The sequence below is a fragment of the Stigmatopora nigra genome, chromosome 21 (genome assembly GCF_051989575.1).
Source record: "Stigmatopora nigra isolate UIUO_SnigA chromosome 21, RoL_Snig_1.1, whole genome shotgun sequence".
Taxonomy (NCBI): domain Eukaryota; kingdom Metazoa; phylum Chordata; class Actinopteri; order Syngnathiformes; family Syngnathidae; genus Stigmatopora; species Stigmatopora nigra.
Genome location: NC_135528.1, coordinates 3,518,081 through 3,536,598, shown reverse-complemented (window position 1 = coordinate 3,536,598; position 18,518 = coordinate 3,518,081). Strand labels below are relative to the sequence as shown.

General features: G+C 40.6%; 1 protein-coding gene across 2 annotated transcripts in view; it reads left to right on the top strand.

Annotated features, from left to right (window-relative positions):
- Positions 1-629: 629 nt before the first annotated feature.
- sdc3 (syndecan 3) overlaps positions 630-18,518 on the top strand; it is a 32,307-nt gene continuing 14,418 nt past the window's right edge. Inside the window, exon 1 of one of the 2 annotated variants that reach the window (XM_077743589.1) lies at positions 630-1,190. In XM_077743589.1, the coding sequence (XP_077599715.1) occupies positions 1,131-1,190 (60 nt within the window). In that variant the 5' untranslated portion in view covers positions 630-1,130. The remainder of the gene's footprint in view (positions 1,191-18,518) is intronic. The other variant, XM_077743588.1, reaches the window with a different exon arrangement.

The following is an 18,518-nucleotide window of genomic DNA, read 5'->3' as shown; positions in this document are numbered from 1 at the left end:
TTCACACGTTTCCTGAAAGATAACACTTATTCCCCTGTGGGGAAAAATGACAGTTAATCAACATTAATGGCAGGAAATGAAAGAAGTGGAAATTGCTTTACGTTAACTGTCATTTTTTTTATTTTTGACGTTGTGCAACATGATGAAAATAAATTTGGAATTCATCTCAGTGTCTCGGAATGACGAGGTGAGTAAAATTAAAATTCTGTGAAAGTGCTATTTTTAAAAAACCTTCCATCGATTCTGTTTGTGTGTGCGATGCACGCGCACCTGCTCGGTTGCTAGGAGATGACGCACATGACGTAGTGGATGGTTCGTTAGACACACCTGATCAGTGCAGCTGGATTTGGCTTGCATTTGTTTGAAATTGAAATTGGACTATTTTTTTAAGTTGGTTAACATTTATAATTTGGAAATCTGTCAATTATTACTTTGTTTTTCTTTTGTTCTAACGTGTTTTTGATTGTTCACTTTTAATTCAAACAATTCAAAACTAAAATGGGAGGGGCTACACTTTCGCCTTCACGTGACTCCGTTGATTGGACGTGATTAGTTGTCGCATCACACCTGACTAGACTACAATGGCAGATGGTTCTTTTACAAAGTAAGAAAACACTTTTTGTTTTTAAATTCCTAAAATGCAATCACACTGTCCACCTCTGATTGAACATATTTAAAAAAAAAAACCCGAGAAAGGTCCCCACATTTCCCCTTCCGCTGCCCGCACTTGCTCGAGCTGCAGGGGGCAATCCTATTCCGCGGAACCCCCTCTCCAACCCCCTCGTCATTCAACCCCTCCTCCCGCTAGACTCCCGGTTCCAGGCGGCGTCTCCATACGGAACATCCTGCCTTCTTAACGGCGAGGGGGGAGGAGACAGAGAGAAAGAGAGCCGGAGGGAGGCCAGGCGAGCCACTAAATCTGTCAGGAGCGAAGGGAGAGGCGAATCGGAACTAAAAATAAAAATAAAAAAAAGAGGGGACGGGGGACCCTTTTCTCCTTCTTTTTTTTTGTCTGGCGTGTGGATTTGCAAGCCCCGGGGACCGCGGCACGCTCTGAAAGTTGGACCCCAGACGGCTTGGACGACCCCCCTCGAAGGAGGCAGCGGCGGCTTCCACCACCGCGACCGAGCATGAGGTTCCTGCCCGGGTTGCTGCTGCTGCTGCTGGCGCTGGCCGCTCACGTCGCCGCGGTAAGTCAAGGAGGCAACCCCCCCCACCTTTCTACCTATCTAACCCCACCATGTTGGATCCTTTGTGTGCACGCGCACGTTGACGTCTACTTAACCAGCTCCGTGGGCGTGCGCATGCGTTGTTAATAAGACACTAGTGATGATATTCATGAGGAAATCCTGAACTCGACCTACATATGAGACCTGTTTGCCCCCATGTAACCCCCCTCCCCCTGTACATGAACGTGCGCGTGTGCTCGTGTGTAATTAGCGAGTAATCTCTAATTGAGTTTGATTATGAGCTCTTTGCGGTTTGTGATGTCTGTGTCACACCGGTCTCGCATCCCGGCGTAAATTCGGGAGATGGGGGTGTGAAGCTGGGGTGGGTGGGTGTTGGGTATCTTTGGTGGGTGGGGCAGTGGTGGGCACGTTGCATTACGCGTGGATGTAGATGAATGATGTCATCGGGACCCCCCACACCTCATCTGCACCCCCCCCCCCCCACCAACGCTATCGAAAAACGGGACCACCGTCACAACACGCCCACGATGGCGAGTTTCTAACCGTGGAAGTGGAAGATGAGGCACCAAAACCAGATGAAGGAATGTAAAAATAGAGCAAATTGTAAGGAATTACTGTCGGTGACGTGATTGCAAACCCCAGAAACGGAGTGGTTTCCTGAAGGAGTTTGACACGAACCCGTTACCGCAACTTGCCCTCTAATTTCTCGTTATTTCGGAATCATTGGTATTCAAATTCCCCCGGCCGGCCACACCTTGAGAGTTTGTGAGATTTTTGCGTTGTAGGCTAAAAAGTAGAATATCAGACTCTTTTAACAACGATTAGATTGGGATCTCAAGTGTGGTGCCGACAGTGCCAGCTAACTTAAACGACTTGTCACAGCTGCTTGTTAAAGTCAAAGCTTTGCTGCTGAACGGATGAAGAAACCGCGTTTATTTATTCACTTTATCGTGGCTAGGAATCATTTAAGGTGCGTCAAAGACTGCGTTTGCATGCACACATGAAATCAGCCCTGATCATTCGGCTTAAAAATAGATCAGGTTTTGAAAGTATTAACTCTTCGACCGCAATAGACGTCCAATCCAGTTTGACTGGGAGACTGGCAGCAATTATTAAAGCCCTATAGTCAAACTGGATTGGCATACTATACATACATTTTAAATACCAGACCGCAAAATATTGTCTTGCGGTTCTCAATTGGCCCCTGGGCCGCATGTTGAAGACCCCCTTTTCCTTTAAAATTCCAGTTTGACTTGAGTTGTGCTTTATTAGTATTATCTCAGTCAGTTCTATAAAAATCCAGCAGACAGAAGAGTAGCTGTCTGTAGTGAATTATCAAGAGGATTTGTATTTTGTGTGTGTGTATGTGTGTTTATGTTTTTTTTTCCAGTGCTAAAATGTTTGACGCGGCAGCTCTTCATCACACACACGTTAGGATTATTACTGGGTCAGTCGGTTAGCATAGCAAAGAGCCTTCTGGCCTGGACTTGAACTAATCTGCCGTCAAGTGTACTAACTGGAGACAGGTTTGGATTTGACTTGGGTGTGTGTGTGCGAGTGTGTGTTTGTGTGTGTGTGTGTGTGTGTGAGAGCGTGAGAGAGAATGATAAATGAGAACGTCGGGTGAGAGGAATTTATGTGGGGGAGTAATATTGACAGATACAGGTGTGTGTGAGAAAATCGGAGGGGTCTAAGCGTCAATGTGGGAGATTTACGCCCCCCCCCGATTAATTGTCAATAATCGCTTGGTGTTATTCATCTATGACTCATATTGCAAGTTACTACTGCAAAATTATTTTAATTTCATCCTTTGAAGTTGGTTACATTTGTGTTTGTGTGTTCGCGTGCTAACGTTAGTTTTCTCCCTACTCTTGTGCATATACATCACTGGTGTCAAAGTGGCGGCCTGGGGGCCAAATCTGGCCCGCCGCATCATTTTGTGTGGCCCGGGAAAGTAAATGACGAGTGCCGACTTTCTGTTTTAGGATCAAATTCAAATGAAGATTATAGATGTATATTATATTTCCTGATTTTGTCCCTTTTAAATTAATAATTGTCATTTTAAAGGGTTTTGTTGTTTGTTTACTTTAAGAAATTACAATATACATTTAAATTTGCTGTACTTATGAACAATCCAACTTACAAAACAACTTTTTTTACAATACCTTTTGTAAGTAGAGGTACCACTATCATCAATGACCTTTATTTCCATGTGAAAAATACAGATTATAAGGGAATATGAATGTTTATTATGGGGGAGGGGGTCGTGACAGAGACACAGTGTACGCATGTGATTGTATTTTTGGCTACTTCCTGTTATCTTGACTTTGTGATATCATGTCCGGGCGGCTGTGTTTTACCCGATTTTCCCACAGACATCTGTTGGCTACCAAGGATAGCTTCCATTCGTGCATATCTGAGTTCTGAGCCCCGATTGTCCATCTGTCGGTTGCGTGGGAAAAAAAAACTCGCAATTCTCCCGATGCCAACAAAACTTGTCCTGGCCGGTTCCTCCGAGGCGTCGCGTTCCCTAGGCCGATCACGACGACCCCCCCCCCCCCCCCTCCAACCCCTCGCGACCCCCTCCTCCCCTGAGTTGGCAGACAAAGCCGCTTCAGAAAGCGAGAAAGATCTCGAGCAGCTTGAGATGGAGGCCGAGTGTGGAATGTCGGTCGGTCGGTCGGTCGGGAGGCAATTTGATGCAGGAAGCAGGCGGGGTGGGGGGGACAAAGTGCCAGGTATAAAAGACCCCCTGGGGGAGGGGCTCCTAAGGTATTTCAGGTGTCCCTGTGAAGGCACAGGGTGGGCGTGAGGGCGGTCAGCTTCCCGTCGAGAGAGGAAATGAAAGAGATCATAGTTCATATCCGGGCATGTTGACAGCCTGAGGTCAGTGACGGTGAAGAAAGACAGCTTTCAGACCCCCCCGCCATCGTCATTGCCCCCCGAGCCCTCTTCAGAATTATAAACAAACACGTCATTTTTGTCTCATGAGACTTTTTTGTTCTCACAGGGAAATTCCCAGTTATTATCAAAGCATTTGTGGTAAGGGATTGTGTTTTTGGAGTAATTTGGTCTAAAAAAAGACCCTACAGGGGAAAGGAGGGGGTAAGTCTGGAATCACTTGAGCTAAAAGGTCATTTGGGGTCAAGGCTAACACGAGAAGCTTGTCAGTTCTTGATGAAGATGAAAAAAGGCCCTCAGAATTTGACTTTTTTCAAGCTAAAAATGCTAAGTGTTATGATCACCAATTCAGATTGATTGGCGACCAATCTAGGGGCGGAGTCTGACTCGATGTCCTGATTTGTTACTCATTTTTTGGTATATGACGCGGCAAATTTTGGGGTAGTCGGTCATAAGATTGGATTAGTTTTTTTTAAGGAACTAATTATAGTAAAATAGCATTGAGTACATTTTTTACATCGGAGGAGTTCACTTTAAAAGAGAAATTATGAGATTAATTATTTTTACTGGGAAAAATATGGCAAAATATGAAAAGAAATGAGTATATGGGCATGTCTAGTCGAGTTATGGGATAGTTATGTGATCATCTTTTGTATTAAAAAAAGCCTAACGGGAAAAAAATATACAAAATGGTGAGGCCAGGCTCTTAATTAGCATTTTTTTGGAGTAAATTCAACACTCAGTCTTAAAGTGTCTTCTGTAATATAAAAATGACAACTTAAACGCACAATTTTTTATAACAATAGTCAATATTCTTGTCATTTTCTGATTTTTGAACTTCAGTTAATTTCATAACCCACTTAAACCAGTTAGAGTGACGCCCATTTTATATTAACACAATGTTTATTGTGACACACCTGCGAGCGTTAGGAATGTTTTTGTGGAGACACCCCCCCCCCAAAAAAAAAAAAACAAGCCACTTCTCGCCGCAAACCCGCACAGACACGTTTGTGTCGCCACACATCAAAGCCCGTCATTATGATATTATATTTCACACAAACACTCGATGATGGCGTGCCATTCTTAAAAAACTCGCAGTGACTCAAACAGGGGAGACGCTAAAACCCCAAAGGTAGTGTTTTTTTTTTCCGTTTACTCGCGTTGGAGAATACCGCTTGTTCAGATACTAAACACATACACACACACACTCGTCTCTACTGCAGTAATTGGGAAGCCCAACACACACACACACACACATTCAGACACACACATATTCTCCAGAGACGGGGCGAGATGAAAATGGAGGCGGTGGAAGGAAAGAGGAGGAGTGGAAAAAGGCAGAGAGAGGAAGATAATGAGGGGTGTGGAGAGAAGGATGGATGGAAAAGGGCCTAGGTTCATGGCAGCCGTGGAGCACACCCGCAAAAATGCAGCTGGATTCATGACCAGGGGCCGGCCAAAAAGGATGGGAGCGCTACCTGCCCTCCGTCGCCATGACGACCACCTCTGTCAGGCCATGGCAGTTTTGGGGTGGACACTAAAACCGTCAGATACGAGTTTAATGCGTTCCAGGACTGAGCTCGTATGTCAATTTACCTGTCTCTCTCTCTTTGAAACGTTTCATCCTCACTAGGGTCCCAGAGGGTGCTGGAGCCTATTTCAGCCTGAATTGGTGGCTAGCCAATCGATACTATTCATGCTTACAGTCATAATTTAGATCAAGGCTGTCAGACTGGTGTTGGTTCGCAGTCTATTTTAACGTCAACTTGAATTCACGTTTAAGATATAATATTTAGATTATTTTTTTAATAAATGGATTAAAAGAACTGGATTAAAAGCCCTAAATATTCTGTTTTTTATAGATAGAAAACAATGTTTATTTGAGCTTTTTAAAATATTTTTTTAGATTTTACAAAATGATTTTTGAACTAAAAACACCAAAAAAATGATTAAAAAAATTACAATAATTGATTTAAAAGGGAGAAAATCAAGAAATGTAATATACACTATACTCTTCATTTTAATTTGATCCTTTCTTCTCTCCAAGATAGGATGAAAATGTGCTCGGAATTTTCCTCTTATCTCAAATTTCTCATATGTTGGGACACTTGTGCGTCAGCTCAGAAAATAAATCCTGTTTCCATCCCTCCGCGGCGGTTTTCCCCACTCCGTCATTGGTTTAATGAAGGGGTCAGGATCTGGGAGGTCACGGGGGGCCAGGTCCGGCGGGACCGCCGTTTTCCGACTGGACTCCAGACAATAATTGCAAAGGGTCGTGGTGTTCATTGTTTGTTTGTTGGCGGCGGGTGGCTGAGGAGTATCCTGTTACGTTTTGGCGTGCATCCGGATTAGAGCTTGGACTCTAAATAGAAAAGTCCAGACACGGAGGACAGGCGGATGTAGGAATTGGACACGGATACTCTTTGAGGTGGTGCTTAGTGTTTTTTTTTTTTTTTGTAGAATTGATCCCACTTGTGACACAAAATGCCTGATTTGCTAATAGTAAAACATTCACAACATTGAGATGACAAGTTTGTTTCCAACCAAAAGACAATTGTTGCGCTATTAAAAAAAATGTATTTTGAAAAATGGGTGTTTAGAAGATAAAAGCCTTTTCTGTCCACCGTTAAAAAAAAATTAACTCTTTACGTTGCACGGTTTGGACAAACATAGCGAGAGAAGCTTAACATACACACACACATAAATGACGCATTGTAAGGATTATAATGTATATACAAAAAGTCCTCTTTTTATTTCATTTTAAAAGCAATGAGTGGTTAATAAATGGGGACTGTGGGGGTGCTAGAGCATATCCCAGCTAGCTACAAGCTGAATGGGTTTTAAATTTGCAATATAAACTAAAAACTAATTCATAAATATAAATACAATTCTTCAAAAGTCAAATTATTTAGTTTAATTTCAAAAAGTACATTTCAAATAGAAAACATTCTATTAATATATACTAATATGTAGAAAACAAACTTATTGCTATATCTTAACATTTTTATAAGGATTAAATTAACAAACTGGAACTCTTAACTGAATTTTTTAATAAAAAGCTAAACAAAAGGAGAAATTTGCAAATAGCTTTTTATGCTTTAAAGCACAATTTTTATTATTCATAATCCAACTTGACTCAGCATATTTGAGGTCCAATGCACTTTTATGGGTAATTTCCAAGCTGACAGTTAAATAACTGACTCAAATAACCATTTTTGTATGATCCAATTAGTCACCCAATCATAAAAAAAAACTGCAGATTAACAACCCAAATAATCATTTTCGGCAGCCCTGGTTGTTCCCTGGCGTTTATCTCGGAATAAATTCCCATTCCTTATACCCAGCACTTGATTTAATTTCCCCATTGCACTCAATGTAAAATGCCATAATGACATATAAGTGAATTTTAAAGACTTGTTGCTAAGACGCCCGCCCCAGTGCGTGTTTACCCGCGTTGTTTGTGCGTTCCTTCGGGTCACCAGGTTACGGGATGGAAACAGGAAGTGAAGCGTACTTCCTCACTGGGTACTTTTATTCCAGATGTGTGCGTGTTTGTTTGCCAAATGTGCAGGAAATGCGGCGATGCCTGTGTGTGTGTGTGTGGATGTGTGTGGGTGGGTGTATTTGTGTGTGTGTGTATGTGTCTGCGTGTGTTTGAATTATTCAGCAGACGGAGGAGCGAACCAGGTCACGAGCTCATTGCAAAAACGGCCATCTTTCCCTTTCCACGCGTCCACTTATTCATCCAGCTTTCTTCCAGCACCCTCTTCTATTCCGCTGTTATGTATTTATCCATCCGTTATTTTCCCCCCATAAAAAACACCAAATATCCGCTCCCATCACTGTCACTTAGCCATCCCATAATTATCCAGCATTGTATTATTGACATTCTTGGATTTACCAGATTTTTTTATAGGAATATTTTATCTAAATATTTTAGTTTGAAATATATGAAATCAGCGGAAATGACTTCACTGTTTTTTCTTAAAAAAGAAAATCCAAAAGTTAATTAGAATATTTACTTATATATTAATATAATAATATTAAATATATTATTTAAATGAAAACAACAAAGAAAATCATGTTTTACCTTTTCCGTTTTTGATTCAAAATCACAAAAAAACGTATTTTGAAAGTTGAATAAAACTGAAAAAATACATTGAATTACTTTCTTTAGTTTTTTTTTCTTGAAAAGAAATACTATTTTCTGATAAAAATAGAGCAGAAAATATTCATTTTCAATATATATTTACTTATTTTTGAATCAAAAATAGTTTCAGTATTTTTACTTCAAAACCTATTTTAAAAGATAAATAAAGCATAACATAGTGTATTTAGTTTTTTATATTGTTGACATTTTTCTTCAATTAGAAAAAGAATATAGACATTTTATTTTACTTGAGAAAAATTGAACTCCACTTTAATTTCGCACTGCCAACCGCTCTACATTCCTACAGATTGGACGTCTATCTCTCGAATGAACGGTCGCCGCCCTCGCCCACATCCTCCTTCCCATTCCCCGCCCACCCATTGATGCCGCCCGCCGCCTTCCACCCGTTCATCCATGCGCGTTCGACCCCTGCGGCGCTATTTTCCCTAAACAGGAAGACGGCGAGCTTCCCCCATGTTACTCACGTCTACCCCATTATCGTCCGGCCACGAGGGACGAGCATTGATCCAATTAAACGCAGACATTGACACGGCGGCCGCCTTCGGTACTCGGCGGCGGCGGCGAGCACGCGGCGTCTCGCTTTCGACCTTTGAACTCTCCTACTTGAAAGGCCTTTTCAAAGGCATCTGCAGGGCGAGCGAGTTAATGAGCTGCCAGAGTGGGCTCTTTTGACAAGTTTTGCCGGGTTTTCTCGCCGCGTTGCGTCTTTCCCAGAAGCCCCTCCACCTGGCTGGCGGCAGGTGGTTCATTTCCATAATGGTTCATTCTAACAATTGTGGATTACAGCTCAAATCGGGCCTTAAAATTCCAGCCCGACCCAACAAGACCATTTAAGAACTCTACCCGATACAGTCGTACCTCTACTTACAAAATTAACTGTCCTTTTTCATAACATGAACATTTTGTAAGTAGAGGTGTACTTTATGTGTAAATTCTCCAATTCGTTGCACGGTCCACTACCAACTCAACCCTTTAAAATTGGTCCAAGTGTGCCAATTTTGTATGAAAGATGTGAGGAAACACACAAAAATGGAAGAAAAATATAATGAGATTATTTATTATTTTCTTATAGCATATGAAAATGTGCCTTGCTATGTGGAAATATCTCCCTCCACATCTGTTATAGTTTTTAATACTGAAAGCCGTCCATTTTGTAGTACATTTTAGACTTTTACGTGTCCTCTGTCTGTGAATTTTTTTGCATTTGTGCAGTTTTTAATTGCTTAATAAGGGGAATTCTAAATAAAATAATGGATAAGAAAATATATTTATATTTTGGTGGATTTCATAACTTTTTTCCATATCTCAAGTCACTCATTTGCATATAAAAAATTCATAACCTGAAACTTTCATACTATTAGAGGTATTTGTAAGTAGAGGTATGACTGTAGTATATGTATGTGTAAATATTCAGTGCCTGAGATTGAGTGCAAGAGTGAATGTCCAATGGGATTTTGTTTTCTTTTTTTAATCTATTTTTTGGGAAAATGTATGTGTCTTGACAGGTGTTTTTGTGTGTAACCACGAGTGCAAGCAAAAAAAAAATATGTGAGAGCTGTTTTATCAGCAATTTTAGCTGCGGCCATTCACAAAATGACATTTTGAAGGATGGCAGCTGGCAGTTTATTCATAAATAATTGCAATTAGCACAGAGCGCCAAGTAATGAGGATCATTAACCAATAGCAATTGTTGCCGGGCGATTATCTGCATTGGTTGTCTTAATTACCGCGTCGTCACGGATGGTTTGAGGACGCTAAACGGCTCGTCTCATGCAAGCCCAATGTTAGCTTGGTAAAATACAATAAGATAGCTCCGCCCACGATGCGTAGCCTTGTACGTACGTCGCGACAAAATCTCACAAGATGTTTTGGAAGTCAAGGAGTCTTGGGTGATGGATCCGGTTGCTCGGTTTCCAGCTGAAGCGATTAGCCGTCATGGCGGTGGCGGCGGCGGCTCAAGGTGCGAGCCGGCCGATTAGATCCGCGGCGGAGATGGATTTGAAGAGAATGAAAGAGGATTGAGGTCAAACGCAATTGTGGAGTCGGGCCACTTGAGAGGAAGAGGAGGAAGTTGGGCACGCCATGAACAAGACAAAAAATGGCGTGCTTCGTCATCTTCCTGTTTGTCCTCATCATCTTCTTTGTATTCCATTTTTTTCTTCCCTGGTTGGTTTCTTCTGTCTCTTTGTTATGCTGTCATGGCGCCATGGTGTTATGATGTTTAGTTTTTGTCCTTTTATGCGCATATAAGCCGTAAACTCAATTCAGTCCATTTTTTGTCCAAAAAATGAGGCCTTTTTGATTGTTTTTTTTTATGTCGCCGGGTAGAAAACAGGATTTGTTGGCCTGTGGGAGGCTCATCAGCCAATAGGAACCAGCCCAGGGACCATAGCGAGGTCATCTGCTCTTTATTATGCCCCGGAGGAGCAATTTGTTTACCACCTGTGTTGTTATGGGATGGATTCCCCCACCCCCTAATCACGCACATACCTCCACACATGGTAGATTTAAAGAGTTGATTGGATTTGGCCACTTTTCCCCCGTGAACTTGTTTTTCTTTGTCGTTGGCGTCTTTTTGACCTTTGCTCTTTATATCCATCTTGTCTTTTCTTTTTGTCCTTGTCTTTTTGTTGTTTGTTTTCTTTTGTTCTTTTAGCATGTCCTCACCTTTTTGTCCTCACTGTTTTTCTCCTTCAAGTTTCTCGTGTTTGTCCTTGCGTTTTTATTTTCTGTCCTTTTCTTATGTTCAATTTCTTTGTTTGTCTTCTTTATCTTCATCTTTTGTTTTCATCATTCTTTATCGTCTTTTTTTCCTTCCACATCCTCTTTATCATTTTCCCGATGTTTTGTTTCTTCTTCATCCTTTGTTTCCTCTTGTCATCTTCGTTTTTATCTTCATCTTATCATTGTTGTGCCTTTTTTTGTCTTTTTAATACCTTGTCCTATGTTTTTTTCCATTTAGTTTTTCTTTCTTTCCTACTTTATTCTTCTCCATTTTCATTTTCTTTCATTTTTTCTTAATCACATCTTCTTTATCTTCATCTTCTTGACATTTCTTCCATTTCCCTTCTTTCCATCTTTGTCTCCATCCTTCCTTTCTTCTTAATATTTCTTCCAGTCTTCCCCTAAATCTTTGTTACTCTATTTTTCTTGGTAATTTACCATCTTTGTCCTTGTGTCTCTCACCTTCATACCCCCCCCCCCCCCCCCCCCCTCCACCCCCCTCCATCTTTCCTTCCTTCCCACACTTTTCCCCATTCTGGTCTCCCCCAACTCCTCACATGACAGTTATCGGCCTAATTACTCAATCTGTAATTACACCACCAGCGCCACAAGCACCCTCTGCCTCTTGTGACTCACACACCTCCTTCGCATTTTCGATTTTTAAAGCTCTACGGCGAAAGCATCGATTACCCTCCTCCTCCTCGACAGTGCCTCCGGCATCCCCCATCCTCCCCCCTCTTTCGCACAAAGGGTCCGCAGGGGGGGAGCGGACACATTTCTAAACCCCCTTTGAAAAGTTCCTTGGAAACGGCAGAAAAGTTGAGGCCACGCCTTCCCGCAGGTCCTGGCCTGAATGGCATGGTTGAGTCAACTTGCCTCTTAAATCTGCATTTAGCTTTGTCGTTGACCTACAAGCTAAACGTGGCGCTAACTGCAGCATTTTTTACACAATCGCACGTCAATACACACTCGCACTACCCACACTCGTAAGCGCAAAATTGTGCATTATTCAGCGGGGGGGCGCCGTTCGTGTCGCAAAGCATTTCTGGCTATGTCTCGGATGCTAACTGGCTAGCTCAATTTTCCATGTTAACGTATTTTCTCGCATATAAGCTGTATTTTTTTAACAAAAAAAATATGACTGAATCAAGGATGCGGCTTATATGCGCAAAAGTTACAGCACAGCTATACTTTTTTTCACCAGTAGATGTTGATAAAATTAACATTTACTATTTCATGGTTATTTTCAGTTTTGCAGTAAGAAAACAACCATTACTGGATGAATTACCAACTTATGATATTCACCCTAATAAAGTGCTTTTGATTCATACAGTATCTCAAAAATAAATAATTAAATACATGATTTTTCTTAAGATTAGCAATACATTTGTACTTCTTATTAAAACCATAAATATGGAGGTGAAAATTATCAATCACGGGGTGCATATATGTGAGAAATTGTTAAATTCAGCAATTTTTAAGGACAATTTTAAGGGTGCGACTTATACGTAGGGGCGGCTTATATGTGAGAATGTGTGGTAAATGGCTGTTATTTGCGCATTTTCCCTCAGAATGTGTAGATGGCTATTAAATAGATCTAGACACAAATAGTGGCTTCCATTTAGCCGACGTCGCTAACGCACGCGGAGCTGCATGTTTCATAAGGTCATGCATAATGGAAGACAATTCCATGCAGGGAGACCTAGTGTGTGTGTGTGTGTGTGTGTGTGCGTGTGTGTGTGTGTGTGTGTGCACACGTGTCTTCCCCGTCAGGACACCAAATGAGTTGGGAAGATTTGAATGGTCCTCATGGTGTTAATGTACCGGAAGCGCTGTATTTTTTTGCTGGTCTTACTGGAGTATGAATCGAGTCTCCTCAATTGCCTCCAAGTAGGAGAACAGTTGTCGGATCTATTTTTGACATCTTTATAGGTCCTATGTTCGGAAATCAAGGGTTTGCGAATTACGTTTTTTGTCTGAGGCACTTGAACGCATCATTTTTAGTGCATGACAGGTAAATTCGGATTTAATTATGGAACTTCGGAGCATGTCTGAAAGGGGCTTAAGTCACTTTGGAGTTCAAGTTCTACTAATTTCAAAATGATTTTAGATGCACTTGTTTTTTGGATAATTTGGTTTCTATGTAATACATATTTTTTTCTGATAACTGGATCTTAGGCGAGTTTTTAGCGCATTGGCTTCACAGTTCTGGGGTTCAATTCCAGTTGGGTCCTCACTGTGTTTGCATATTCTCCCCGGGCTTGCGTGGGTTTTCCCTTGGGAAATTTCATTTTCACAGTCGCAAGAGGGTGAGAATACAGACACAGCAAAATACATTTTAGAAGTAAATAAATAGGTAACAAATAAGTAAATATATTATTAAATAAAAATAAATATGTAAATACATTAATATATATCTATATAAATAAATAAATAACATATAAATAAAATTAATAAATAAGAGAATAAAAAGTATAAATGAAAAAATAAAACTAAATCAAAACTACCTGGTGTCAGATGTCAGTGTGGGTAAAAAAAATGCAATTGGTTATAAATCACAGGCCCAAAAAAATCATTAAAAAGCTCCGTAAAATACGGTACAGCAAGAGAATCTGGGGAGATTTCAGTGGGAGGTTTTAGTGGAGCTGTAATGTCCTCCTCGCAAATGATGACACTTTGTGCTCTTAATCCCGTTGGATTGACAGATTAGTGTAACATCTGGATGCTAGGCTCAAGTAGCCGTCTCTGCACGATGCCCTACTATTACACCAGCACTTTTTGATCTCAGATTTATTGGAGGTGATCGTCTCGGGGCTCCACCACATTACGCCTGTGAGCCAACCGATGTGTGACGAAACAGTCAGGTGACCAACCGACCGCGTCCACGGCTTCATCATACCGCCGTTTGCGCTAACACGCTAACGTCCTTCAGGGATGAACAGTTGATTGCAACCCGTGCCGTAAAAATTGACATTGCACGGGCGAAGGACAGAGAAACCGGGTTGTCACCACGGCAGCCACGTTTTGAGAATCGCATGGCGGCGGCTATATTTGGCGAGATTGCTCGGAAATAACCAATTTCTGGACATGGGCTATCTCATTTCTGGTTGGGAGTTTTGAAAAGCAGATCAAAGCTGCCACGAAGATGAGGACCAAGAGCCCAAGCGGGTTTTCAATTTGAATGTTTGCAAGTTAAACGAGTCGCTCCTTGAAGTCATCATCGGCGTCAACCACTTAACGGGAATTTTAATTAACTGCCGGAAGATAAGAAGTTTCAGTAAAGTTGACGTGTCGGAAGTTAAAGGATGATAATGATAATGATTAAAGGATGATGTCATTTTAGAGGTGACTTTGTATCTTATCCTAATAACGCCCACGCACACACGTGGGGAATTCGTATACGGCTCGACCTTTGCTGATGGAAACTTTAATAGCGTCACCACCGAGTGGAATTTCTCGTCTAATTCGGGCGCATAGTGGCCCTTCATCAAAAGCAAACACCTATGGAAAAAACTTGCATGCAAATGCTCGACGGGTTACATTTTGGGCTGGGCGCAAATGCTAACTGGCTTAATTGGAAAGAATTTAAACATTAGATTAGATAACTTTATTCATCCCGTATTTGGGAAATTTCATTGTCACAGTAGCAAGAGGGTGAGAATACAGACACAGCAAAAGACATTTTAGACATCAATACAAAGGTAATACATAAATAAACAAATAAACAACAAAATAAATACATGCGTATATAAATCAATTAATATATAAATATATATAAAAAATAAATGACTAAATGAATACATAAATAAAAAAATCATTAATAAATGTATAAATAAATATGTTGCTGAAATATATATTTATACATATACGTACATATATATAAATATACATATACGTACATATATATAAATATACATATACGTACATATAAATAAATATACATATGCGTACATATATATAAATATACATACAAATATATAAATATACATATACATCCATATATATAACTATACATATAAAAACATATATATAAATATACATTTACATACATATATATAAATATACATATACATACATATATATAAATATACATATACATACATATATATAAATATACAGATGAATAAATATGTATAAATATACATACACAAATGCACATGTATACATACACATAGATCTTAATGAATATGAATTTAAAAACTGAAGTATTTTTCTTTGTGTGCCCTTTTTCACTACTCTGCCAATTCCAATTGTACATCATTTAGGTACCCGCTTTAGCGGAACGTAGCCTAGTTTGATTGACGGGAAAACGTTGCGCGGCTGATTTTCTGGCTACCGCACACAAGCTTGTTTAGGAAGACTGGAGCGTGGAGCGTCGAAAACAAACACGCAACACATTAGTCTCAAGCACTAACACTTCCTCCCCTTTTAGTGGCAGATATATCTGAACATATTTTTCCCCTCATTCACCGCACTCAGGACCTTCGGATTTCACATTTTTCAAAGTGCTAATGAGCGTAAAACTGCACAGCGGGTTCTTGATTTCAAACTCACACCCGTGACCCCCTGCTGCCAAAAACTCCAAGTTATCCTTACATTTTCTTCATGGGTAACTGCGTAGAGTTTGGATAGTGAATATAAATATTGAGGGGCTTATACAGTGTGCAGTTTAATTGCAAACTTTTGGTATTCTTTCAGTGTCAGGAATAACTTAACTTGGAATAACTTGGGGGACATGCTATTTTGTAATTAGTGGTTGTTGGTTGATGTGCATTTAGTGCATGGGTGTTATTGTTGTATTGGTTTTCTTGTATGGGTCAAAAGTGAATTGAATTTAATCCAATGCCATGCATGTTTTTGGAATGTGGGAGAAAACCGTAGTACCCGGAGAAAAACCATGCAAACTCTACACAAGTGGACCGACCTGGATTTGGACCCAGGTCCCCCACTGTGAGGCCAACGCGCTAAGTACTTAGTCGCAGGGCCGCATTTGTGATATTTATGTATGTGCTTTATCTATTAATCCTTATAAAACGTGATTAATGGTTCAGTGTGTGTGTGTGTGTGTGTGTGTGTATGTTTAGATTCTCTCGCTACATTTGTCCAAACCATGGAATGTCGAGAGTTGAATTTTTTTATGGTGGTCAGAAACAGCTATCAGATCCTAATAGAATTTCTTCACCTAATTTTTTAAACACCCATTTGTCAAGAGAATTCTTTTTAATAGCGCAATAATTCTATTTTTTTTTGGTTTAAATAATATAAAACAACATTAGAGGGTATTTGATGAAAATACTTATTTTAATCCAGTTTATTTCGCACCAAAACTTTCCCTAAGAACGTCACAAAAGTTATTCACCCAAACATTTCAAAATAATGGCAGACTATATTTCCCTTGTGCTTATCATGGCGCTAAAATATGAGCAGACCTGCCATAAATACCATCGCTAGTGTGTATTTGCGAGTCATACCGTGAGCCTATCTGTGCTAATCTGCGATGAAGGTGGCAGGTGTCTTAACCAGGCCATCACCTGCTAACCTACTCACACACATACCCACACACACTTTAACTCCCTCACACTCTATCCCTTCAATGGAAGTGTGCGAGGACACAAGCTGGCCGCCGTCCAGACCACCGCGCCGGTTAGCGAGCGGTGAGACGAAGCGTAAAAAAGCCAAAGATGGAGGCAGAGCGGAGGTCACCGCCGATTGGCTCTGGGATTTATTGCGAGAAAAAAAATAAGGAAAATGGGTGCCCTACCGGCAATAAACAGGCGGCATGGATTTTCTCGAGAGGGTTTGCTAGCTCGACGCTAGTCTGGCGGTTCTGTGCGTTTGGTGCAGAAAAGCCGACTCAGCAGTCGGCGTGAATCAGCAATCTCTTTATGAGGCGTGGGCAGGCGTGTTAGAAATTTTGCCACCTCAACTCCACGTGAACTTTTCATTACCTGCTTTAGGGTCGTCGTAATTCTTCGTTATTATTCTCAGGTCAAATAAACTATGGCAAACTGAGGGATTTCCCATCGTGTGGAAAGATTTGCTGCTCCATGCACCAAAGTTGACTGGAGACTTGTTAAAAGTCAGAAGTTTTTTTTTTTTTTTTCTCAAGAACCCGAACTTTAAAAGAGCCTTTGTCGTTGATTTTTTTTTAGATTGATTTAAAAGTCTAAAAAGTAACAAAATATCCCAAAGTTAGATAGAATATTGCCAAAATAGACCAAATATTTTACGCGATATCTGAAGATTTCTATTTTTTTAAGTGTGTCTGCATCGTAATCCAAGTTTATTTAAATTTGTTTATGTTATGTTACGAGTGCGTTGCCGTGCAAAAAGTCCTCCCGCCTTCTCCCCTCCACAAAATCCATCTAATTTTAGTACTATTAAACACATTTTAGTACTATTAAACAACTACTTGTTTGTTACTTTGTTAATAAATGGTGAATTAGAACATAAAATAATCTACCAATCTAATATCCTGTTTTTGGTGTTTTTTCTAAAAGAAATCTGTCAAGTTGGCATCAAAATTTGGCCACTCGCCATTAAACCCATACTATAACACACATTTTCCCATTATTTATTATCCTTACAAACATGAAAATGTTCATTAAGCCGAGTGTATCTCTTCACTCTCCAACACGGACTGAATGACAATAAACCCTTTCACCTTGATTATCACCCCAGATGTCATTCATATTTGGGTATAAATGCCCAGGCACTCCCGCTTAAACGCCACCGAGTATTCCCTTCTCAATGGCATGCATGTGACCTCAGCGTCCTTAATTGCATTTGTCCCCACCCTGGACTGCCCCCCCCCCCCCACCGTCCGTGCGCCTGCATTTTAAGTGTCGCAGATGGCGTCGCTATGCTAACGTAGCCCCCGCCGTTAGCGATATGAGGCGGAGAAGTCTCAGATAACATCTCCCACATTAAAAAGGACAATTAACGATTTCTTTGTAGTCGCCCAATTGTGTGTGTGGGTGTGTGTGGGTGTGTTAGTGTAGCTTTTGTGCAAGTGAGAGCCTCTCAGGTTACCGAAAAAATCTATCTGAAGTCACTCGCAAGAAAACCAAGCTCGATTTTTAACAACAACAACAACAAATAGGATCTTTTAGTTTTGATGCTATTCTGTTGTATGCTATTTTTTTTGTGGTGTAACATAGGCAATTTTGGCATATTGTTTTCTGCACTCACAAATTAAATGGCCTTGTCACACAATGTAAAATGAGACGTCATGCGGTGGTGTCGGAGTTGTGCCGCTCTAGATCGCAATGTCAACGCCTCAGAGGACGCACCTGTGCTGGATAAACACTCCAAGCTTGAACAAAAGTTATTTTGGGTTTTTTTTTTTTGGAGCGGGTTTGCATGCGACATAGATAGGATTGTAACAATGTTTTACGTTATTTTACATCGGGTTGAGCTTGGTCAGGTTGAATGTCTTAATTTGTGGAATGGGAGGGGTGTTCTAGTGGGTGTGGCAGATTTGAGTAAGGTGATTGGTGGAATTGTTGATTGGGCGAATGATGAAATGCAAA